This window comes from Malaya genurostris, chromosome 3 (genome assembly GCF_030247185.1).
Source record: "Malaya genurostris strain Urasoe2022 chromosome 3, Malgen_1.1, whole genome shotgun sequence".
Taxonomy (NCBI): domain Eukaryota; kingdom Metazoa; phylum Arthropoda; class Insecta; order Diptera; family Culicidae; genus Malaya; species Malaya genurostris.
The window spans coordinates 7,239,051-7,262,328 of record NC_080572.1 but is presented as its reverse complement, the minus strand read 5'-3'; the positions used below and the strand labels follow the sequence as shown (position 1 = coordinate 7,262,328).

Sequence of the window (23,278 nt, the reverse complement as noted above, 5' to 3'; positions counted from 1 at the left end):
TGGATTGGTATATACGCCGAGGGGTCCCCTGGGGGTTTCCCAGGTTTCGGTAATAGTACCAACCTCTGCCTTTTCCCAATGTCTGGGAACATACGCTCATCCAGACATCTCTGTATAGCCTCCCTGAACATGTCCGGTTTTGTCATTATAGCCGCCTTCGGGATATCGTCTGGCCTCGGGGCTTTCTTTGTATCGAGCGATCTCGACGCAGTGAGCAACTCCTCGTTCGTCACATTTTCAACTTCGTTCGCTGGCAGCGGGGCTGGCTGCCAGGGGAACGTGTCGTGATGGGGAAAGAGAACCGTTATGATTTCCTTCAACCTCGTCGGACTACGTTCAGGGGGTGCTAGCGCCCCTCTCGTTTTGGCCATTACCATCCTGTAGGCATCGACCCCGGGTTGAAGTTGGCTCCCTCACATAGCTGGTCGAAACAGGCTCTTTTGCTTGCGCTGATGGCCTTCTTCTAGCCCTGAGGCAGGATGCGCGGAGGCGTGCAATTTTGTCGTTCCACCAGTAGACCGGTGGTCTGTTGGTCCTCGGTTGAGCCTTTCTAGGCATGGTCGCGTCACACGCCCGTGACAAGATAGCGACCAAATCGTCCCCTTTCAGGTTCGCGTTGTGCTCCTCCAATTCAAGGGCAGCGCAAAACGTTTCGCGGTCGAAGTTAGCAACCTTCCACGCTAGAGTTTTGGGAGTATTACTCCTCCTTGTGCTTCTCGCCAAGTGACCGATCGTGTAGCGAATGGCTAGATGGTCGCTATGGGTGTAGCAATCATCAACTCTCCAATTAAGATCTCCGGCTAGGCCGGGACTACAGAGAGTCAGGTCGATAAACGACTCGACTCCGTTTCGCTGGAAGGTACTTTACCGTCCATCATTCGCTAACACGACGTCTAACTTTGTTTTGAACACAGCAAAAAGTACAAGCGTCTTTTTGCTTCGGTATTCGGCACAAAAAGAATGTGCTGCTATTACACACACACATGACATTTGTCGGAATGACGCTATCTGCTTTCTGTCAAAAGTTATGGTTGGGTACCGGCAACCGAACACCTTCCCCTAATAATAACAATCAAATAAAATTAACTGTTAACATTTAGTTTAAATTTTAAGTGATGTTTATCCAAACTTGGTAACTTTTTGTAGAAAAAGACGTTTTTCAACGGACGGTAAATCATTTTTATTTTCGTTTGAGACAACAGATTCCGCACTTTTCTCTGCTCTGCTAGTAGAGTTGATTTTTACGTCTGCCTAATGGCTCATACCGTATTTTTAAGTTGAACTGGCAGCTCAGTATGAACTGCTCACTTACTGATGAGTCGAAAACGGTACGCAAGACTATATCAAAAATGCATTAAGTGATTTGCCCCCACATTGAAAAGTGTCTTATCTTCATACCGATTACATGATTAGTGAGCTCAAGTACTCTTCCACGTTTCGGAGCAAATGCGCACGGAAAGACCGAAATCAGCATTTTGGCGAAAAAATTAGTTGATTTTCTGATTTTGGTTAGTTATTTTTTGAGACAACTAAAAAAATCTTACTTTTGCTAATTTAGATGTTTTAATTCTAATTCCCTTAATAATAATAAAATATTTGTTGAAATGACTATTTTTTTAGTTGAATTCACCAATCAAACGTGCTGTCATTTCTTAGCTAAGGCACGCTTCATATCCATTAAACTAATTTTTTAGTTCAATTAGAGAAATAAAACGTTGTTTTCAACCAACATAAATGGTTGAATTGGTTTCTGCCATTTGCAGCTATATGGCGCTCTGTCACCTGTTAACACCGTAATGACCGTTAACCGTGTTACCGTTAACACCGTAATGACTACTAGCCACTAGATGGCACACGACTACCGAAAAAAATTTCTGTCACGATTATCTTTTCTATATTGGCAGGTATAAATACGATGTTGTATTGGAGAAAAAGACATAAGCGAAACATAAACTTATTTTTGAAAATTTTTCTTCTCAATCGCTGTTTTCTGCATTCGACTTCATCTCACTGAAAACTTTGAGCACTCGGAAAACAAAAACCGAATACAAGTAGTACACCGGACAGCGTAGCCCAGAAGGTTGGAAGGTACAAAAACATCATTTGACATATACAATTAGAGTGCAATATACGAAACTCACTTCACTGTTCCCCGTAAAAACATTATTACGCACAATCGCTATAAATGCGCACAAATTCTGAATAAATACACTTTCCACTAACAGTTTACGTCATTTTTACATATCAGTTTAGAAATTTATATATGGATATATCGTAACACATGCGAAAAACATCTAAATATTTTGCAAGCAGTTTCAACAAGACTGTCCCTTTTAGCTTTTCAATGGATTGTTTTGCTTTGACACTTCTCATGAGTTTTTAGCTAATAAACTTGTTAATAAAACCAATTTCATTTTTGTTTTCTTTGTCCTGTCCTTCAGTAATGATGGTGATAGATAAATAGAAACAAATTTTCTGATTTTAATAACAAAATTTGTTGTCAATGAGAATTTCGTACTGGATTGAAATATTGCTGGTTTGTGTCCAGAATATTCGCCAACTAATTACATTCTCTAAAAATAAGAGTTTTTTTCAGCAAAGTAAATTCTCAATTTTAATTAATTTTATGGTTATTTTGGCAATTTTGTTGTTTAAATCATTTAATTCAAAAACAGTAATACGAATTAGGCGCGGAGCTAATTTCGGTCGTTCCGTGCGAAAAAGCAGTCTTCTTACCCACAATTTTATTCGTATCTAGCTTACTACTCGAAACACCCTGTTTTTGCACAAACCGATTCCATTTCTTAGAAGGAAAGCAACGTTGTTTGAACGTTCTGATTTCAGTGTTGCTCAATTTTAGTGTTGATATGTTCATAATTATTGAAGCATTCAACGTGTAATTATTTTTGATTAAAACTCCGGTTCTTCATGAGTGGCAAAACAATTACGTCATAAGCGGAAAAACAAAAACATTAATCAATTTCTTAATATTTTCATATAAAAAATAACTCACATCCAATTAAAAAAAGACCAACGTCTCTGAAAATCAATTATTGAATCAACTACTAAGAACTATGATTCATCACCAGAGTCACACAGGGTCAGAATATTTTTCTGACCCGATAAACGAATTGCTACAATATTGAAATCTCTATCATCGTAATACAATATCATGATTCACCAGTTCAACGTTATCTTAGCAGAAATATATTGTTTATTATCATATCAGTTAACTACCACCGTTTAGGTCGTGTGGTTTGGCAATGATAACGAAAGATTGAATATTGAAGCAATCGAGGTGTCAAAAAAGCTTATATTTCTAGAACCATTCTTCAGTTTGTGACGGGAATTCACAAAGCAGACAATATAGTAAGTGAGTTTTTGTTCTTCGTCTCGTTATCGTTTATCTGGAGAATAAACACCACCATCACCACCATGGGCAGCTGCACCAAATGGATAGAGATGAGCCAGAAAAATAAACCACAGTCGAACACTTTGACAGCAGGTTAGTTTAAAACAAAGACATCTTATTATAAAAATACTCAGCTCTCAGATAATTTTTAAAGAGCATGGCGCACTAGGGAGGAAATAAATTTTGATTTTATCTCCACCAAACTTTTCGTGTTTTTTTTAGGTCCCATAGAAGCTATGTAAAATTTATAGCTCGATCGGTGAAACTATATTTTTGCGCCCGAGGTTTGAATTTTATATGAGATTTGGTATGAGGAAACTAACTTTTACAAAAAAGTCGTTTCGCCCTATAAACACTAAACATCAGTGTATGTGTCATTTTCGTAGAAAAATTACCGAGGAAGTAACCCTTCGGTTGATCTGAGTTATTTGATGTATTCACGACAGTTACTTTGCTTAGTATGAGTATTCTTTTTAAGTGACTAACCATGTTCCAAAACTTACTGTGTAGTACATAAAAGAAAGTCAAATCATATATCAACCACTAGCAGCAGTGATGCTAGATATATTAAGGTGAAATGTAGTCCCAAAAATGCGCGAATTTTTATCGCTTGAGTTGAACGAATCGTCACACAAAGCATAACAATATTTCAAGAATATTTCACAATTTGAACATATACAATATTTATTGTTATTGATTACTATTACACTAGAACTATGAATTATTAGTATTTATATTAGACTAATATGAGTTTATATGTATATGTATTGACCAACTTGCTAACAATGTGTATGTCTGAGTTTATTACCAAATATAGATTCTCCTTCTAAAGAACGATTGAGAACAAGAAAACATTCTAACATTCGGTAGTAATTCAACGCATGAGAGAGCGCAGTTGAATTCCATTATCGATTAAAAAACTGTTTTGTGGACATGTACCAAATGAATACATTTTCCATAAAAGTATATATTTTTGAATTGTGATTCTGTCACTAGGTTATATGAATGTTATATGTTTCCATTTTCTAAATGAATGATAATACTTGTATTGATTTAATTCTGCAACCTTTTTAGGTTAAAACTTTTAGTTTTGCTACAGCCGGAAGATCTATTATGATATACACAACAAAGCAACATCAATTCAATGAGCTAAACAGAGTAGGACATTACTAGTATTATAAACGTCAGTTAGCTTAGAAAATGAACGGTTTTTTTAATAATACCCAGTTTATTGTGTTCAACCCGATGTTATTACAACACAAAACCCAATGCATAAATTCGTGTCATTTTTTATATGTAATTTTTGCTCACGATATAACGCCACCGAACCCACTATGCATTTCTCACACCACCACCCTACGAAACAGCAGCGGGTAAGTAATATAGAAAATGATGAAACGTTTATGAAATTCACTTGAAACTTTTTCAAATTTCGATTATTTCAGTAAAAGTTTTATAATTTTGAGTTACCTTAACAGAATCCTTGTAAAATTTTGCTTCCAACACTATTTGTCAGTTCTAAAATCATCCCCGTGGAACGAGACCGTAATCGTTTATACATTTCAACAATCAAGTACGGCTGAACAGTGCAAAATTTATAAACGCTAAGAATACTCAATTGCGAAATGTTGAGTGTTTTAGGTTTTTCGAAATTCTGTCTATTTTTTGAATAATTGATTAATAATGCGACGCGAGCACTTCGCTACATTAAGGAAGGACATTAAGTACATTAAGGAATGAGCCATTGCTCGGACCTTGTGTCGGGATTCCTTTGATAACTTTTTCTATAAATGTCGGATTGTTTTGTGAGCTTTGAAGGTTTTCTTCCACATCAAATTTTCTATGAAAATAATATATGCGCCTTATTAGTTCTTATGGGACCCAAAAAGGAACACGAAAAGTTTGGTGGGACGAGAAAATAAACCTTTTCATCGTTTTCCCATACTTCGAATTTCCCACACGCCTACAATTAGGGTAAAGTGTTAAAATATGAAATTGTGGAGGTATTTCTAAGTTTATCGATATATTTTCTTCGAGAATATGGGTATTTTATTGCAGTACGACAGAAAAACATAGTTTTCAATGATTCTGGTAGAATTGATTGATAAAACCTGATTTTGCAAAACGATCACATTCTCAGTTTTTTTCTATTTTTATTTTTTAAAAAGCATAAAAGGAATATTATTAGCATCAGAAATTATTTGCGTAATTACCTAACTGCATTTGCGAACCAACATTTTCCATCCTCCTAATGCTACATTTCGTTTTGATACTCGTTAAAAATCTATAAAATATTGATTTAAAACGAAGCATACTGCTGAATCGAGAGTGGGGTATAATTTCTTTGCATGTTCAATTAATGAGTAGAGACATTAGCACTGCTAAAGCTGATTATTAGAAGTTTTATACGCAAAAAATGCTTATTTAGCCGACGCGAATTCTTACATAAAAAATTGTCTAAGGAGCTGTCCATAAAAAACGTCACGCTTCTTTTGAAGATTTTTGACTCCCCATCCCCCCTTTGTCACAAATTGTCACAGAAGTAAAGACCCCCCACCCCCGCCTATGTCACATGTCACGAGCTCAAAATAAATAAAATTCATCTCAATACACACTCAATATGTATGACAAACCATACAAATATGAGGGAAAAATCGATTTATTACATACTGTCATTAGATTAAAAAATATCCCCAAAACTACAAAATCATCGGAATTATTTTATTAATATCAGTTATATAAATTAACAAAGGTATTTGGTTGGAATTGATGAAACATTTAAATCATCTGTTTTATTCCTCCTAGAGGTACACAGATATATTATTGTTTTAGGTAAAGAATAATATTTCCTTAGTGTAGCATACAGGGCTGAGAAAATAAAGACCAAAACTTCATCAAAACAAGATCACTGCCGGTGAATCATTCCATGATCAGTTGATCAGTGAATTTTAAATCACATCGATCAATATCGGTACTGATCTTCCGTCACACAATGGGTAGTGATTTTGAGCTAAAATGATTCTTGATTTATGTAAGTTCAATCATTGGATGATTCGATAAGCTTTGACGTTGGTGGAGGAAAATCACATATGATCTACGTCTGAAATCGTTGATCTCCCGCCCTTTTTCAAATGGAGTACAATTGAATAAACTGCATCAGAATCAGATAAGAGAAATTCTTATGATATACTATTGTCAATGCTAAAAAATCAAATTACTGAAAAAATGGTCAGTGCCTATCTTAAGTTAAACCGTTTGAAGGCATATTTTTCTTTTTTACTCATATTAGGCAAAATTTATTAATTTCACTAATTTACTCGCTCCTCCGTGCACTTTTGCTGATCACAACAGAAATGATTTCCTGCATCATTCATTTCCGAATTTACAAGAAGAAGCTTTTACATGAACAAAGTCACGTTTTCCTATAGAATGTAAACGTTTATTGTGGAGATTTTTTCAGGAAATAGGGCAAAGCAGTAATATAATTAAGTATTTCAAAAATGCGCTCATTGAAAAAATTGGACGTCACATTCCAAGAACCTCCCCCCCTTCCCCCTGTCACAAAAGGTCACGTTTTATGAAACATCCCCCTACCCCTTGTGGCGTGACGTCTTTTATGGACAGCCCCTAATGACATTTTCCAGTTTATTCATATTTTGCAGCAGACGTCAACTGTCAAACTAGCACAGCAGATAGAACCTACGAAAAGATAGTGATAAAACTTTTGTTAGTTGGCGATAAAACTTATGTTTAGACAATTCTTGAATGCTTAAAAATCTGTTTTAATACACCTAGTGGCTTAATAATGTCTTTCTCGTATCAATCATACTCTTATATATAATACTGTGGTATTTTTCAAAATAATTTTCTTCGATTCTTGAATTCAGACATTCCGTATGGGACCGTAGGGCCTTTCACCCTAAAATTGATCCTAAGTTTGTGATAATCGGTCAAAACATCACTGAGAAAAAGAAGTGAGATCCATTTGGTAAAATATGATCACTATTTCTGGTGCCTCCGGAATTGGAAACCGGGAACCAGGATAACCGGAATCGGTTTGTTTGGCCATGTACTTATAATAACTACCGATAGAAGTAGTCTTGAGGCCAGTTTAGAATTTGTCTCGCCGTCTATGTGACGGTTTGCACGAGATAGTGGTCAACCGATCTTATGACGTTCGTACAGAAGAGTTGAGGTAAAATCATGTTCAGAAATTAATTATTTCGAGTTTATCTTTCAAAAAAAAAAATCTGTCAAATAAAATTATGATCACTAGCTCAATTCCGATTCCTATGCTTTAAGTCAATAAAATTAGATAATAATAATTAACCCTTCACTTTACTTCCTAGGAATAATGACCCTTCTGACCACCGGCATGCTCGTCGGATCAACAATATTCAACATGGACATACAGAGACAAACCTGGGCTCTGAACCATTCTGACACTACAATACTCTTCACGTTAATTTGCTTTTACATGGCCGCAATCGTCGGTTCTATTGCTGCATGCTTTTTCGTAGAACGTTTCGAAAAAAAGCCACTCTCGGTGAGTAGATTCTCTGATCCATAATTAAAAAGCTTTACCATATTCTCTACATGTTTCAGAAAGTGTACTTAGTGCTGGTGATCGTCGCCAGTATTTTACTGATAGTCCTTCCCAACAACATCGTAGCGATGGCTTTTGCACGAGTCCTTTTTGGATTGGCCCACGGTATGGCCTATGTGATTATCTTGATTCATGGTGGTGAAGTTTCGATTAAGGAGCTTCGTGGATTGAACATATCAGCAGTTAACTATTGTTTAATACTCGGAGCTGTGACGCATGGTGTTTTTACCCCCATTCATAGCTATAATGAATTGAATCCGAATCGGCTCGTCGGAATACTCGGCCTTACGTACGCCGTTATCGGAGCTGGCATAGCTCAATTTCTAACGTACGAATCTCCAGTTTATTTAATACAACGGGGACGAGAGGGTGAAGCCATTCAGGCAATGATGAAACTGCGTAACGACTCGACCGAAACATGGGAAATAAGAAACGATTACACTGAATTTAAAACTATGCTTCAAGAAGATGATGAAACTTCTCAGTCAATTTTTCAGGATGGTAACATACGCCCGTTGGTATTGCTATCGCTTTGTAAGCTAGCGTCAGTTTTATCGTTCAACATGGCATTGAACTTGGTCCGGTTGAACATCCTTGACGAGCTATTCGGTTATGATGACTACAGTATATCTGCTGTGATGATTATGATGGTTCGTTTAATCATGGGATCCCTGTTTCTGTTCGTGATTGATCGATTTGGGCGGAAGGCACCCATACTATTGTCAACGATAGCCAGCGGTTCGATCCTTGCCATCACAGGATTGATCTACCTGGTGGCGGACTACATCAATCGCGATGTGGGAATTGCTTTAATACTCACTTACGAGGTAGTGTCTTCTACCGGTTTAACTATAGTTCCCGATGTTTACAGCTCGGAAGCATTCAATACAAAAAAGAAGGCAGCATCAATTGCTGCTCTTCACACGGTGGAAAACATTCTTCAGATTCTAATCACAGTGGTGGTGTTTTCGTGGGACTTCACCGATGGTTATAAGCAGGGAGCTGTGATGATAACTTGTGGATTTCCACTACTAGCCTTGTCAGGAATCTTCTATAGATGGCTGCCGGAAACTAACAAGATGACTATTAGACAGACTCGAACGGAATTCTCCAAGCACGGAGAGATTGTTTTCAGCGGTACAAAAACACAACCGCACAACTTTTTGAACGATTGAGATAGACGTAAAGCGAAACATATTTGGAAATAATTAATTGTGATATAAGTAAAATACAGACAATCTACAAAACTGACTGACACAATGTGACTGCGAAAATTAATTTCTTATTGACTCGGTTGTGTAACTGTGGTGAAAATTCACTTAGTCGGTTGTCTTATTTTCAAGCTTCAAATTTCGTTTTTACTTTTTAGTAGCGTTCTATTTAAGCAAATTAACACAGTTTTTTAGGATACAAAGAAAACTCTCGGAAAAAATAATCAACTAGGTTGACTAATTCGATGCTATAATGTGTTAAGTGCGCATAGATCCTAATATCATTTGCAGCTTTTCACATTCAGGAAACAATTGTCGAACATACCACTGTCATCGTGTTAATAAAGTTGAGTACTGTCATTTCATATATATATATATATATATATATATATATATATATATATATATATATATATATATATATATATATATATATATATATATATATATATATATATATATATATATATATATATATATATATATATATATATATATATATATATTTCCGACAATTACATAACAAAAAGGACCGGCATCGAAGATGCCACTGCTAAGATCAATCCCTATTGCTATTGAAATTTGGTTTCACCTTGACTGTGCTTTAACTCTTCCTGAATTTTGTTCGGATCTGACTTCCGGTCCCGGAATCATGGGGAAAATGTGTAAAAAAATGAAAATATAAGTATTAACTTTTGTCGGAGCTACTAAACCGATTTTCACATGCAGTAATTTTCGGTAGGACCATAAGACCTTTCATTTGACCCTAAGGTTGGGAATAACGGTTTTGAGTCCTGTTTACAACATTTTTTACGGTTTTTGTTCCGCCAGTTTAAGTGAAGGTGTACAATATTGAACACACTGTACCCTATAACTCCGGAACCGGAAGTCGGATCCAGATGAAATTCAGGAATTCCGTATGGGACCTTTCATTTGAATCTAAGTTTGTCAAAATCGGTTCAGCCATCTCTGAGAAAACCTGGTGAAATTATTTGACACACACACACATACATACACATACACACACAACACACAAACACACACACACACACACACACACACACACACAGCATTTGCTCAGTTAGTTGAACTGAATCGAATGGTATATGCCTCGGTTGTAAAGTCGGATGTCGGTTTTAGCACTTTTAGTATAGCCTTTCTATATGAGAAAGTCAAAACTGAAAATTTTAATATAAAACTTCGTATAACTCAAAAAGTAAACATACTATCTCAAAACCATTCAATAGCGTTCAGGGTGGCGGGGATAACTTTAAAAATTTCTTGCGAAAAAAGTACAGGAGCAGACAGGTCAAATTTCAGTATTAATTTTATCGTCACATGTAGCCCTTTTTCGCATATATAATCACTGATCATTTTTGAGAGAAACATGATAATAAACTATTTCTAGACAAATTTAGGTTTTTTTATTTGTTGGATGACTAAAATATTGTAATTCCTCGTTTCTTATTATTCTTATCACCTTCTCGATAGCATCGAAGGGATTAACGAAAAAATCAAGACTTGTGAAAACAAATATTAGTGTACCAATTTACCACACAAAATATTTACTAGTTTGCCCAAGATGACTTTTCTATTATTGATAATTCTATTATACTCGTGTTTATTATTATCTAATGAGCTTAGAAACTTACTGTTAGTGAAATCTGTTTGTAAAAAACAGGTGAAACAATCGGTAACAAAAAAAATTTGAGACATCACTGTCAAAATATACTTTGGGTTGTGTACCCCCCGATTTCTAAGGCACCGATTCACAACTTTCGTCAACTATTCTTGATACCAAATGCCACCTAAAATTTCGAAATTTCGTTATTGATTGAATTATTAGGCAGATTTCGACAATCTACCAATTTGCCCCATTCTTCCCTGTGTTACATTCTTTGTGTTTACCTTTATATATAATTGAAATTGATTTGTTTTTTTTTTTGTTTCCATTATAGAGGTTTTAACATTGTTGTCATTCACCTCTTCGGACCAGAAAAGTTTACTGATCCTATGTGCGGGGTTGGGAATCGAACCCAGGTGGGCTGCGTGAAAGGCATCGACTTATCCATCACGCTATACCCGTTCCCCGAAATTGATTTGTGTTGTTATTAGCAAAACATTTAACTTTTATAAATCTCCATTCCAGCAATCATATGAATAACAACCTCTAGAGCTGTAAGAAGAGTGGTTATTCATAACGATTCAACTGATTGTAGTATGGTTGAAACGTGCTGTGTGGCAAAGCCTTTTTTTTACAGGAACGTGATTCTCATGTAGCAGTTACCACCGACACTCAAGTTTGCTATGTTTTATTCATTCGGTCCATTATGTTTTCGAAAACAAGAATCAGATTTTTAAATGTTTTCATTCATTATGGTCACCCTGAGACCCTTACGGTGGAAATCATCAATTGGCATAATTTTTAGCTTCCGCTACAATAATTTGAAATCAAAAATTTCAGCTTGAGTGTGTTCATAAAACATGTGTCTTCTAGTAGAACTTCGAAAACTACAAAAAATCAAAAGTAGTGAATTGGCTAGCCTTCTAAAAAAATCGAGTTTATATTTATATTTTATATGTTTTTGTATGTATGTATGTATGTATGTATGTATGTGTGAAGCCACCTTCAGTTCAAGGCATTACCATTATATGCGGGTAGACATACAGTAGATCCGGATTCGATTATTAGATAGCTCCCTGATTAAGCATAATACAATATAATAAAATATAATACTCATCATTCAGTAATAGCCGTTCAACCGAGAAGGTTGTGTATAGAAGCGTACAGTTTAATAACGCTGGTTAGTTTACACGCGTTAAATACGACAAAATCGTGCTGCATAAGAGAGCCCTAGTGCTGGGCCAAGCTGGTGAAGGAAACAACAAAGGGCGTTTCCCAAGCTCTACCCAGGCCACAATATACAGCCACAAGTGCTGAGCAGGAGAGTGCAAAGGCACATTGAAGAAGAAGAGTGCAAAGGCACACAGAAGCAGGAGAGTGCAAAAGCACACCTGTGCGAAGGCACTTCGGTGCAGAAGCATATCGGTGCGGAGCACAAGGAAGAAGGAGACAAGACAACTCGGTCTTTCCACTGCCATACAACACGCAGGTATACACCGGTGACCTGCGCTGGTTGCAGCTGGCGAAGACAAAAGTAAATCGGAAATCGAGTGGTGCTGGATGTCAGGTAGCAGTAGCATCACATCCAACAATCAGCATCCAACAAGAACATCTAGAGCAACGAGGATCTACACGGCAGTGCAACGGAGATAGACAACAATTTCAAGGTAGAAGTTTTTTCTTTTCCTTTTGATTGAGTACTGTGTAGTGTTGGTTTCATTTTTTATTTTAAAGTTTGATTAAAAATTTTAATGTGATGGATGAATCCATGGACGTAAATCCTAGCATGAATCCTATACCCCCACGAACGAAAAAATATCAGGAGAGCTCTTCTGGGCCTTGGATAGTCTTTTTCAGACGTATATCAAAGCCATTAAACATTTACCAAATTTCTAAAGGTTTGACATCACGATACTCTTCAATCAAAGAGATCATAAAAGTAAATAACGATAAAATTCGTGTTGTGGTAAATAATTTGAAACACGCGAATGATATTGTCTCTTCGGAACATTTCATTAAAGAGTATAAAGTTTACATACCCTCCAAAGATGTCGAAATTGACGGTGTTGTTACCGAAGCGAGTCTTTCGGTAGATGATTTACTCAAGCATGGTGTTGGTCGTTTCAAGAACTCTATGCTTGAGGGTGTGAAAATACTGGAGTGCAAACAACTGTTCTCAGTAGTTTATGAAGAGGGAAAAAAAGTTTATCGCCCATCAGACTCGTTTCGAGTGACATTTGCCGGATCTGCGTTGCCGTCCCATGTCTATGTCGATAAAATTCGCCTCCCTGTTCGGCTTTTTGTTCCAAATGTAATGAATTGTACGAACTGCAAAAAATTCGGACACACAGCTACTTACTGTAGCAATAAACCAAAATGTATTAAGTGTGAAGGACCTCATAAAGATAATGATTGCAACAAGGAAATTGAAAAATGTATTTATTGTGGGGAAAGTCCTCGTGAGGATATTTCAGTATGCACTGCATTTAAAGTGCACAAAGACAAAATTAAGCTTTCTTTAAAAGCACGGTCTAAGCGCACATATGCAGAAATGCTTAAAACGGTCATTGATGTCCCCCCTTTGGAAACCGAAAACGGGTTTTCAAATCTAGAGGAACCAGAGGACTCTGACTCTGACGAAAATAGTGAAGGTAATTCGTTTATCACTACCCAAGGGTCAGTTAAGAGGAAGAAGTCTTCTTCCAAATTACCAAAAAAGACACCTAAAGTTTCATCTTCAAAAAAAGATCCCCGTGTTAAACAAAAAAAGTCAAAACCAAAGACTGTGCCTCCTGGTTTGTCAAATTCACAAACCAATCCAGGATCTAGCACAGAAAAAGGTAATAATCCTGTGGGCTCCATTTCACAGCCACCAACAGGATTACTGAAGTTTTCGGAAATTGTTGAATGGATTTTCTCAGCATTTAATATATCTGACCCCTCAAGACCCTCATATTGGCATTCCTTCCAATAGCTAGAAATTTTTTGAAGCAGTTATCAGCTCAATGGCCAATTGTCTCAGGTTTTGTATCTTTTGATGGATAATTTATCACCCGCCGCAAAGGATACAATCACTGTCCTGCAGTGGAATTGTCGAAGCATCATGCCAAAACTTGATTCATTTAAAATTTTATTGCATAGTCAAAAATGTGATGTATTTGCTTTATGCGAAACATGGCTTACTTCAAACATAGCTTTAAATTTTAATGATTTTAACATTATACGTCTCGATAGAGACTCTCCGTATGGTGGAGTGCTTTTGGGAATTAAGAAATGCTGTTCCTTTTATAGATTAAACATCCCTTCAACTTCTAGTATAGAAGTTGTTGCTTGCCAAATAAACATTAAAGGCAAAGATATTTGCATAGCTTCGGTTTATATTCCTCCAAAAGCACAAGTTGGACAGCGACAGCTTAATGAAATGGTTGAAGCCCTTCCTGCTCCACGATTGATTCTGGGGGATTTAAATTCGCACGGAATGATGTGGGGTTCCGTTTACAATGATAGCAGATCATCTTTAATACAAAACATTTGTGACAATTTTAGCATGACGGTATTAAATATGGGTAGCATGACACGGATCCCAAGACCTCCTGCACGCCCAAGTGCATTAGATCTATCTCTTTGCTCAACATCAATTCGACTAGATTGCACCTGGAAAATATTGCCTGATTTACACGGTAGCGATCATTTACCAATCATCATCTCAATTAGCTGTAACAAATGTATTGCTAATTCAGCTAGTATTCCATATGATTTGACAAAAAATATCGACTGGATTAAATACCAAAGTAAAATCTCTAGTATTTTGAATTCAATGGAAGAGCTCCCTCCACTTGAAGAATATGACTTCCTCATTTGTTCGATTCTGGAGGCAGCAGAACAATCCCAAACTAAACGCTTTCCTGGGCCAACGACTAACAGAAGGCCTCCCAACCCCTGGTGGGACAAAGAGTGCTCAGAGGCTAAACTCGCAAAACAAAATGCTTGCAAGACGTTTCTAAAACAGGGAGGAGGAACTCCTCAGAATTTTGAAAAATTTATGGTTTTAGAAACCAAGTACAAGAGCATACTTCGAGCCAAAAAATTTAGCTATTGGAGACATTTTGTCGAAGATTTGTCAAGAGAAACCTCAATGAGCACTCTTTGGAATACGGCCAGACGAATGAGGAATCGTAACGTGGGCAATGAGAGTGATGAATACTCGAACCGATGGATATTTGACTTTGCTAGGAAAGTTTGCCCAGATTCTGTTCCTACGCAAAGCATTATACGGGAATCTCCTCCAAATAATGGTTTTATTAATAACCCATTTTCAATGATGGAATTTTCTATAGCACTCTTGTCTTGTAACAATAACGCTCCAGGGTTGGACAGAATTAAATTCAACTTGGTGAAGAATCTGCCCGACCTCACAAAAAGACGTTTGTTGGAATTGTTCAACAAGTTTCTTGAGCAAAATATTGTTCCGCCTGACTGGAGACAAGTGAAAGTTATCGCCATTCAAAAGCCGGGGAAACCAGCTTCCAATCACAACTCATATAGACCCATTGCGATGTTGTCCTGCATCAGAAAATTGTTCGAAAAAATTATTCTACGACGTCTCGACACTTGGGTCGAGACGAACGGTTTGTTGTCAGATACTCAGTTTGGCTTCCGTAGAAATAAAGGGACGAATGATTGCCTTGCATTACTTTCGTCTGACATCCAAATTGCCTTCGCTCAAAAGCAACAAATGGCATCTGTATTTTTAGACATTAAAGGAGCATTTGATTCAGTTTCCATTGATGTTCTTTCAGACAAGCTCCACCAACATGGACTTCCAGCGGTTATAAATAATTATTTGCACAACCTTTTGTCAGAGAAGTGCATGTATTTTTCACATGGCGATTTGGCAACATTCAGAATTCGCTACATGGGTCTCCCGCAAGGCTCATGCCTCAGTCCGCTCCTCTATAATTTTTACGTGAATGACATTGACAGCTGTCTAGTAACCCCATGTACACTAAGGCAATTGGCAGATGATGGCGTGGTTTCAGTTACTGGGCCCAAAGCTATTGATCTGCATAAACCATTGCAAGATACCTTAGATAACTTGTCCGTTTGGGCTGTTCATCTTGGTATCGAATTCTCTGCGGAGAAAACAGAGTTAGTCGTCTTTTCAAGAAAGCATGATCCCGCGCAGCTTCAGCTCCATATGATGGGAAGAATGATCCAACAGGTTTTAACTTTTAAATACCTCGGGGTGTGGTTCGATTCCAAATGCACGTGGGGAAGACACATTAGGTATCTGATAACGAAATGCCAACAAAGAGTAAATTTTCTTCGAACAATAACAGGATCTTGGTTGGGTTCTCATCCGCAAGATCTAATAAAATTGTATCAAACAACGATACTTTCAGTGATGGAATATGGATGCGTTTGTTTTCGTTCCGCTGCAAACTCTCATTTTATCAAACTTGAGCGAATTCAGTACCGTTGTTTGCGAATTGCCTTAGGCTGCATGCACTCGACACATACAATGAGTCTTGAAGTTCTGGCGGGAGTTCTTCCATTAAAAGATCGATTTTGGGAGCTTTCATCACGCCTGCTAATAAGATGTGAGGTGCTGAATCCCATGGTAATTAATAATTTCGAACGACTAGTCGAGCTTCGATCTCAAACAAAATTTATGACAGTATATTTTAACCATATGTCACAGGAAATCAACCCTTCAAGATATATTCCTATCCGTGTCAGCATCCTAAGTGCCCCTGACTCAACTTTATTTTTTGATACATCCATGCAGCGTGAAGTGCGTGGAATCCCGGATCATCTACGCTCGACGGAAATCCCAAAAATATTTTCAAGTAAGTTCAGGCATATTGACTCTGAGAAAATGTTTTACACGGACGGATCGCGAATTGAAGAAGCGACAGGGTTTGGTATGTTCAACAATAATGTTTCGGCCTCATTTAGGCTTCAAGAACCTGCATCTGTTTATATAGCAGAGCTAGCAGCAGTTCATTATAGTTTGAGTGTAATCGTCACATTATCTCCAAACCATTATTTCCTCTTCACAGATAGTCTGAGTGCAATTGAAGCCATTCGCTCAATCGCTGCTGGCAAAAATGAACCGTTTTTCTTGGGTAAAATAAAACAGTGTCTGAACGACATATTGAATAATAATTATCTAATCACTATAGTCTGGGTCCCGGCTCATTGCTCCATTCCAGGCAATGAAAGAGCCGATAATTTAGCCAAACGTGGTGCTATTGAGGGTGAAATTTATGAGCGACCGATTGCTTTCAACGAATTCTATAGTTCGTCTCGCCAAAGAACACTTGCCAGCTGGCAAGCATCTTGGGATAGAGATGATCTGGGTCGGTGGATGCACTCAATTATTCCGAAAATATCGACAAAGGCATGGTTCAGGGGACTGGATGTGAGTAGGGATTTCATTCGTGTGATGTCCAGACTCATGTCCAATCACTACACGTTAGATGCACATCTCCTTCGAATTGGGCTCTCCGAGACTAATCATTGTGCTTGCGGAGAAGGTTATCGGGATATTGATCATGTCGTTTGGACATGCGTGGAGTATCGTGATGTCAGATCTCAACTAATAAATTCTTTGCGTACCCAAGGTAAACTATCCAATATCCCAGTTCGAGACATTCTTGCTTGTCGTGACCTTTCATACATGAAACTTATTTATCATTTCATAAAGAAAATTGGAGTTTCAATTTAATAAAGGCCCCTTTTAAGACTTAGTTCTGATCCCAGCTGCGTCCATGAGTTCAACCAATAGCTAAATTAGAATAAAAATTATGTAATGATACAAACAAACTCGAAACAGTTTATGAAATTATCAACAAAATGTCTGAAAATAACAGCTTATTTTATAATTTATAGAAGTTAATCGTTTGGTTCAAATAATATTTCCGAGTAGATTTCATAATTAATGACGAGTTACCTAAGATGATATTTAAGCTATAAGAGAATATGTTTTAATAAATTCAAAACGTTGTGACTATGTTAGAATTAAATAAGGATAAGAATATTATGTAAAAGTGATGCTACGGCGAAGAAAAACTAAACTGCCTTAAGAAATAAACGTATTTATGGAAAAAAAAATATAATACAATATAACATATTATAATACGATGCAATATAATATAATATAATATAATATAATATAAATTAATATAACACGGTTAAAAATCCATTGCCGGTACCATGATTAAGAAATTATGAAAATCATGAAACATGTCTTGTTGTGGAATCTGATGATTTTCTGAGGAAAATGAGCAAAGTGATAAGTTATCATCAGTAACAGACATGATCCCATAAGATGGCATGTTTCATGGTTTTCATAACTTCTTAGTCATGGTGCCGGCAATGGATTTGTATCCGTGAACAGGGCCGGAGAAACGTGTTAAGCCCAGGTGAGTAATTTTGCGGACCGGGGGGAACGGTCCAGTTTTTGAAGTATTTCTGAATTCTAATGGAAATTGTATTTAATATGTAATATAGTCTAATATATAACATAATTTTTGAATGATTTTATTTATTATTCCGAGATACAAAAAAATATTCGTATTAATAATAATTTTACTATTGAAGTGCAAAAATAGTGGCTCGTTTCGAATTTTTAGAAATGAATTCATTCATGAGGATCTCAAGATTAAGCTGATCAGCTTCCTCTGAATATGAATGTAGTATTGCGATATGGTTTAGTCGATTTCGCGCCATGGTTGACCGTAAATAATTTTCCACCCTACGCAGAACAGAGAAGCTTCTCTCGTTAGAGCAAGTTGATCCCGGAATAGTAATTAGCAGCTGGATGAACCGGAAATATTCAGGAACAAGTTCTCTACACCAATCATTTTCCTTCACAAATATCACAATATCTCTCAATGTTGCGGATTCATTTCTTTACGTTTCATCAGCTCTAATGCCATATCCCTGTCACTTACTAATCTCAACTCATCGAAATCACCTTTATAAAACAAGACAATTTTTGCAACATCAACCTTTTTACCTATTGCAAATTTTTCTAACATTTGAAAAAAAATTTGCAGAATCATTATCGAATCTACTTCTCAAAAAGCAAAGAACTTGATCGAATATTTCGTAACATGTTCTATGATAATATTCTTCTGGAGTCTTGAAAATATGGTTTTTATCTTTTTTGCTGTCTATTCGCTTCGAAATTTTACGTTGACGTGGCAAATTAGGTTCTTCAATATCGAAATTCTTAGCAAACTCGATGCTTTTCAACCAAATTGATTCAAATTTGGAGTCACGAGAGACAAGGTCACAGCTTCTATTTTTCGAGACGAATCAACGACACAAAGCTCTACCTTCTGAAGTTCTTTGTTCAAAATTTCGATTCGGTCGAATATCTCAATCAATGAATTTAAATGAAAAATAAATTAGAAGGACTCCATACGTTCCAGAAAACATGCAGGTAAAAAGTATTCAGAAGCGACAAGGTTTGGAGAAACAACTCGCAGATAAATAGAAATCAGCTCCGTTCTTGAGATATCCGCCGTTTTATCCAAAAGTATAGAAAAGTACATTGCGAGTTTAATTATCTATACATTATCAGTTAAAATTTTCATAGTCATAACTTGCAATATTTCATTTTGAATATCGTGATTCAACCATTTGTTACCCAAAACTCCAGGGCCAAGTGTCATAAACCATTCAAAACAGTCCGTCGAGATCAGCAAAAGTCTGTGTGTGTGGGTGTATGTATCACTCAATTTTCTCAGAGATGGTCAAATCGATTTTCACAAACTCAGGCTCAAATGAAAGGTCTTGCGGTCCCATAGAATGCTGTAGATTGCGGGTCAGACTTACGGTTCTGGATTTTTAGGGAAAAAGGTGCAAAAATGAATAAAAAAACTATATACACTCAGTTTTCTCCAAGATGACTGAACCGACTTTTACAAACTTTGATGCAAATGAAAGAACTTATGGTCCCATAGAATGGTACTGAATTTTATCCGGATCCAACTTCCGGTTCTGGAATTATAGGGTGATGAGTATTAAATATTTCAAACCGTCACTCAAAGTGCCGATGCAAAAAACGGAAAAAAATTCTAAAATGAACCCAAAACTGTTCCAATTTGAAAATAACTAGCTACTAATCGAACCGATTTCGGCCATTTCGGACCCCAGTCTTTGGAACCGAGAGTACCAAAAATAGTGGTCAATTACTTCAATATGAATCTTACTCATTTTTTTGGAAAATGACTGGACTGATTTTCACAAACTAAGGCTCAAATGAAAGGTATTATAGTCCCTAGTTGAATTATATCCGGATTCGACTTCAGGATCTGGAATTATAGGGTAAAGAGTGTTTGAAATTTTTAGCCGTCACTTAAACTACCGATGCAAAATACGAAAAAAAATCAAAGATTAAGTTTAAAATAGGCGACAAAAAACTTTTTAGAGCTGGTCGTAAAAATATTCAAATGTGTGGATCGAATTTGTTGATGAATGCGTAAACCTACTTTAGTTATGTCGGCTATGGAAATACCGGAAACACAACTCGAAATGTTTCGACATATAATTTACTTCGATTTCTCTTATATACGTCGACGAGAAAGACATTTACTCCGCTAGATGGATTAATCTGTGTTTTATAGTTTGAAACATTGCAAGCCTTAAAGCGCGATTTACCCTGAGGGATAAAAGTAGTAAAATTCTGTATGAAGAAGAAATTATTTTCCACTCGAATTTTCAGGTGGGTAATTACCCACCTATGAAATATTCGGGTGGGTAGTACTACCCACCGTACCCACCTGTTTCACCGGCCCTATCCGTGAATATAATACAATGTAATATAATATGATTTAATATAATATAATACAATAAAATATAATATAATATAATACAATATGATATAATATAACATAACATAATGTTTTATAAGACGATAATATATAAAATAATATGGTACAATATATAACAATTAATGTCGCAGTGTAAGTTATGCTCTTCTTTCGTCGCAGTACTGCAGGAAATTCTGTTTTAATAATAATAATAATGATAATAATAACATAATAATAATAATAATAATAATAATAATAATAATAATAATAATAATAATAATTATATAAAATATAATGTAATATAATTCAATTAAATGTATAATACATAATGTAATAAACAATAGAACTATATGTTGCAATATAATAAATAAACATTGCACTTTAGCTTCAACTTATAAGCCATTTCGCACTCTCTCATTCTGCTACTAACACAGAAGGCGATAGCACCCAGTCGACGCCGTTCTATTGGTTGAATGTCAACATATACATACGGGGAGGAATGAGATAGGAACTTGTGAGGACTTAGTTATCTCACCATTCAACGATCATCTTTTTTTTCTTAAGATTTTAAGTAATAAATGCCAATATTTTAGAAGATCTGTAAAAAAATTCATAACACTCCGTTGAGAACTTTTTGGGTCACGCCCACCAATATGAAAAAATAGTTTCGAGAAAAAAAAAAACGTTCAAAGGTTTGACACACATAAACGCTACGAATACACCGATCTACCATCTAGTCTGCAATTCCAAGGTCATACATAACTCCCTTCTTCTTTTCATGCATGTATCGCCATGTGAAACTTAAGTTGGCATATGATACGGACAAAATCTTTATCAAATTATAGTCATTGAGACTATAATTAATGAAAATAGTGAATGCAATAATATAGAAGCAAAGTCTTGGCATTACATTCCTTTTGTGGAATTTGACCTTTCTTTTTCAACAGACTTCGCAGCTGATTCATAGCGTACAGAATCATTGCATGGCTAGTACTATGATTCTACTGACACTAGGAATCCTTCCAGGTCGGGGCTCGAACATATGACAATTGGCTTGTAAGACCAGCGCCCTATACATTGAACTCGGGCTGAATGCAAAAATATATTAGTGTAAAATTGTTAATGTCAGCCAGCCCATTGCCGTGTAGTAACGAATTCACGAATTTGTAAATTGTAATGTATGGACTATTCTAACTAGAGTGCTTGATGATATTTCTCTTGTTAGTCAAATTATTTCCAAATTACTTTGCTCATCACTATTTCAATTTTGACATCTTGGAAAATAATGGTCAAATAAACTCATTTTGGTTGTACCTGCTCTTGGTTCTTGGTTTTTGGTTCCGGAAGCACAGAAAATAGTGATAAAAATACTCTGTAAAGGATAAGACCTCGCTTTCTCATATCTCGGTTGATTTTTCATTAAGGTGTATAAGCAAGTGACAGTTTCTCTTTGTTTACTTTCTCTTCTATTAATTACCAGGCGTTTTCCACGTTTATCACTCAACTCTTTGCATAAAATGATACCCGAAACTTTCGAGAAAACGCAATACAATAGTAGTGCTACACATCGAATCATTTTGTATATCGTGTTCACTCTAGCGGTAACCGAAGTTAGGGAAAATCTATTAAGTATTTTCCGAGAAAATTTAGTGAACATTTATACCACATCCGCTAACATATGTTTCCCGGTTTCACAAATTGACACTAATGGTATATAACACTGAATGAGAAAAAACGACAACCAATAACCCCAATGTTTTTGTTTAATTGTTTTCAAGTTTTCCAAAGCTTTTGACGAATATTTTGATGCAGTGATTACTCACCTTAAACGTCACGGCTTGATATGCGCTTATTGTTGGGAACGCTGTTGTACCCACACACTCCGGAAGATACTATTTTTTAATGGGATTTTGTTTCACTTACTCACAATTATATCTCACGTTTTGGTGATTCAACCGAAACTCCTACGATTTTACCCTAGTGGTTTTGCTACTGAAAATTGCTATCATTCTAGGCAGATAAGAAGCCGCCTTGCGGCGTGGGAAAAACGGCGCATGACTGCTCTAATCGGATATTTACTAGTCATTTGTGTAAACTTTGTGATTTTATCTGAGTCACTATAGCATCGTCTAGAATCCATCTAGCAGGGAGAGTTTTAATCTTTGTCGTAACCAAAGTAAGACACACGACAGACACATTGACACAGATCAAACATTTCGATTTTTGAAGGCTTTGACTTCTATACAGCTTAATTTAGTAATTTCAAATGCATTTAAACTGTGGATTCCGTTTAAATATCTTTCCGGAAAATAATTCATTTGCTACACTAAACTTGGGATTTTAAAATTTTTTTGGATCCTAATTTTTGTCAAACAACAGAATTCTAGCTTTTATCAACAAAAATAACTCAACAATATTTGGTGTGCTAGAACACGTTCCTCTATCCATTATCTGAACGGTGGCTGTCCAATGTGACATATCTGAACAATCTCACCGGACATCAGACGGAAAAGAAAATGATAACATCCTCAAACAAACGAGAATGTTTGACGATTCCTACTTAAGTACTGCTGATCTCGTAAATTTTACACCAGCTGGGCC

At 36.3% G+C, this 23,278-nt stretch overlaps 1 protein-coding gene across 1 annotated transcript; it reads left to right on the top strand.

Annotated features, from left to right (window-relative positions):
• Window positions 1–3,155: 3,155 nt before the first annotated feature.
• On the top strand, window positions 3,156–9,269 carry LOC131436459 (uncharacterized). Its single transcript, XM_058605187.1, has 3 exons — window positions 3,156–3,505; window positions 7,762–7,958; window positions 8,018–9,269. The coding sequence occupies exons 1-3, from the start codon at window positions 3,436–3,438 to the stop codon at window positions 9,191–9,193; spliced, it is 1,443 nt and encodes a 480-aa protein (XP_058461170.1). The 5' UTR covers window positions 3,156–3,435; the 3' UTR covers window positions 9,194–9,269.
• Window positions 9,270–23,278: the final 14,009 nt, after the last annotated feature.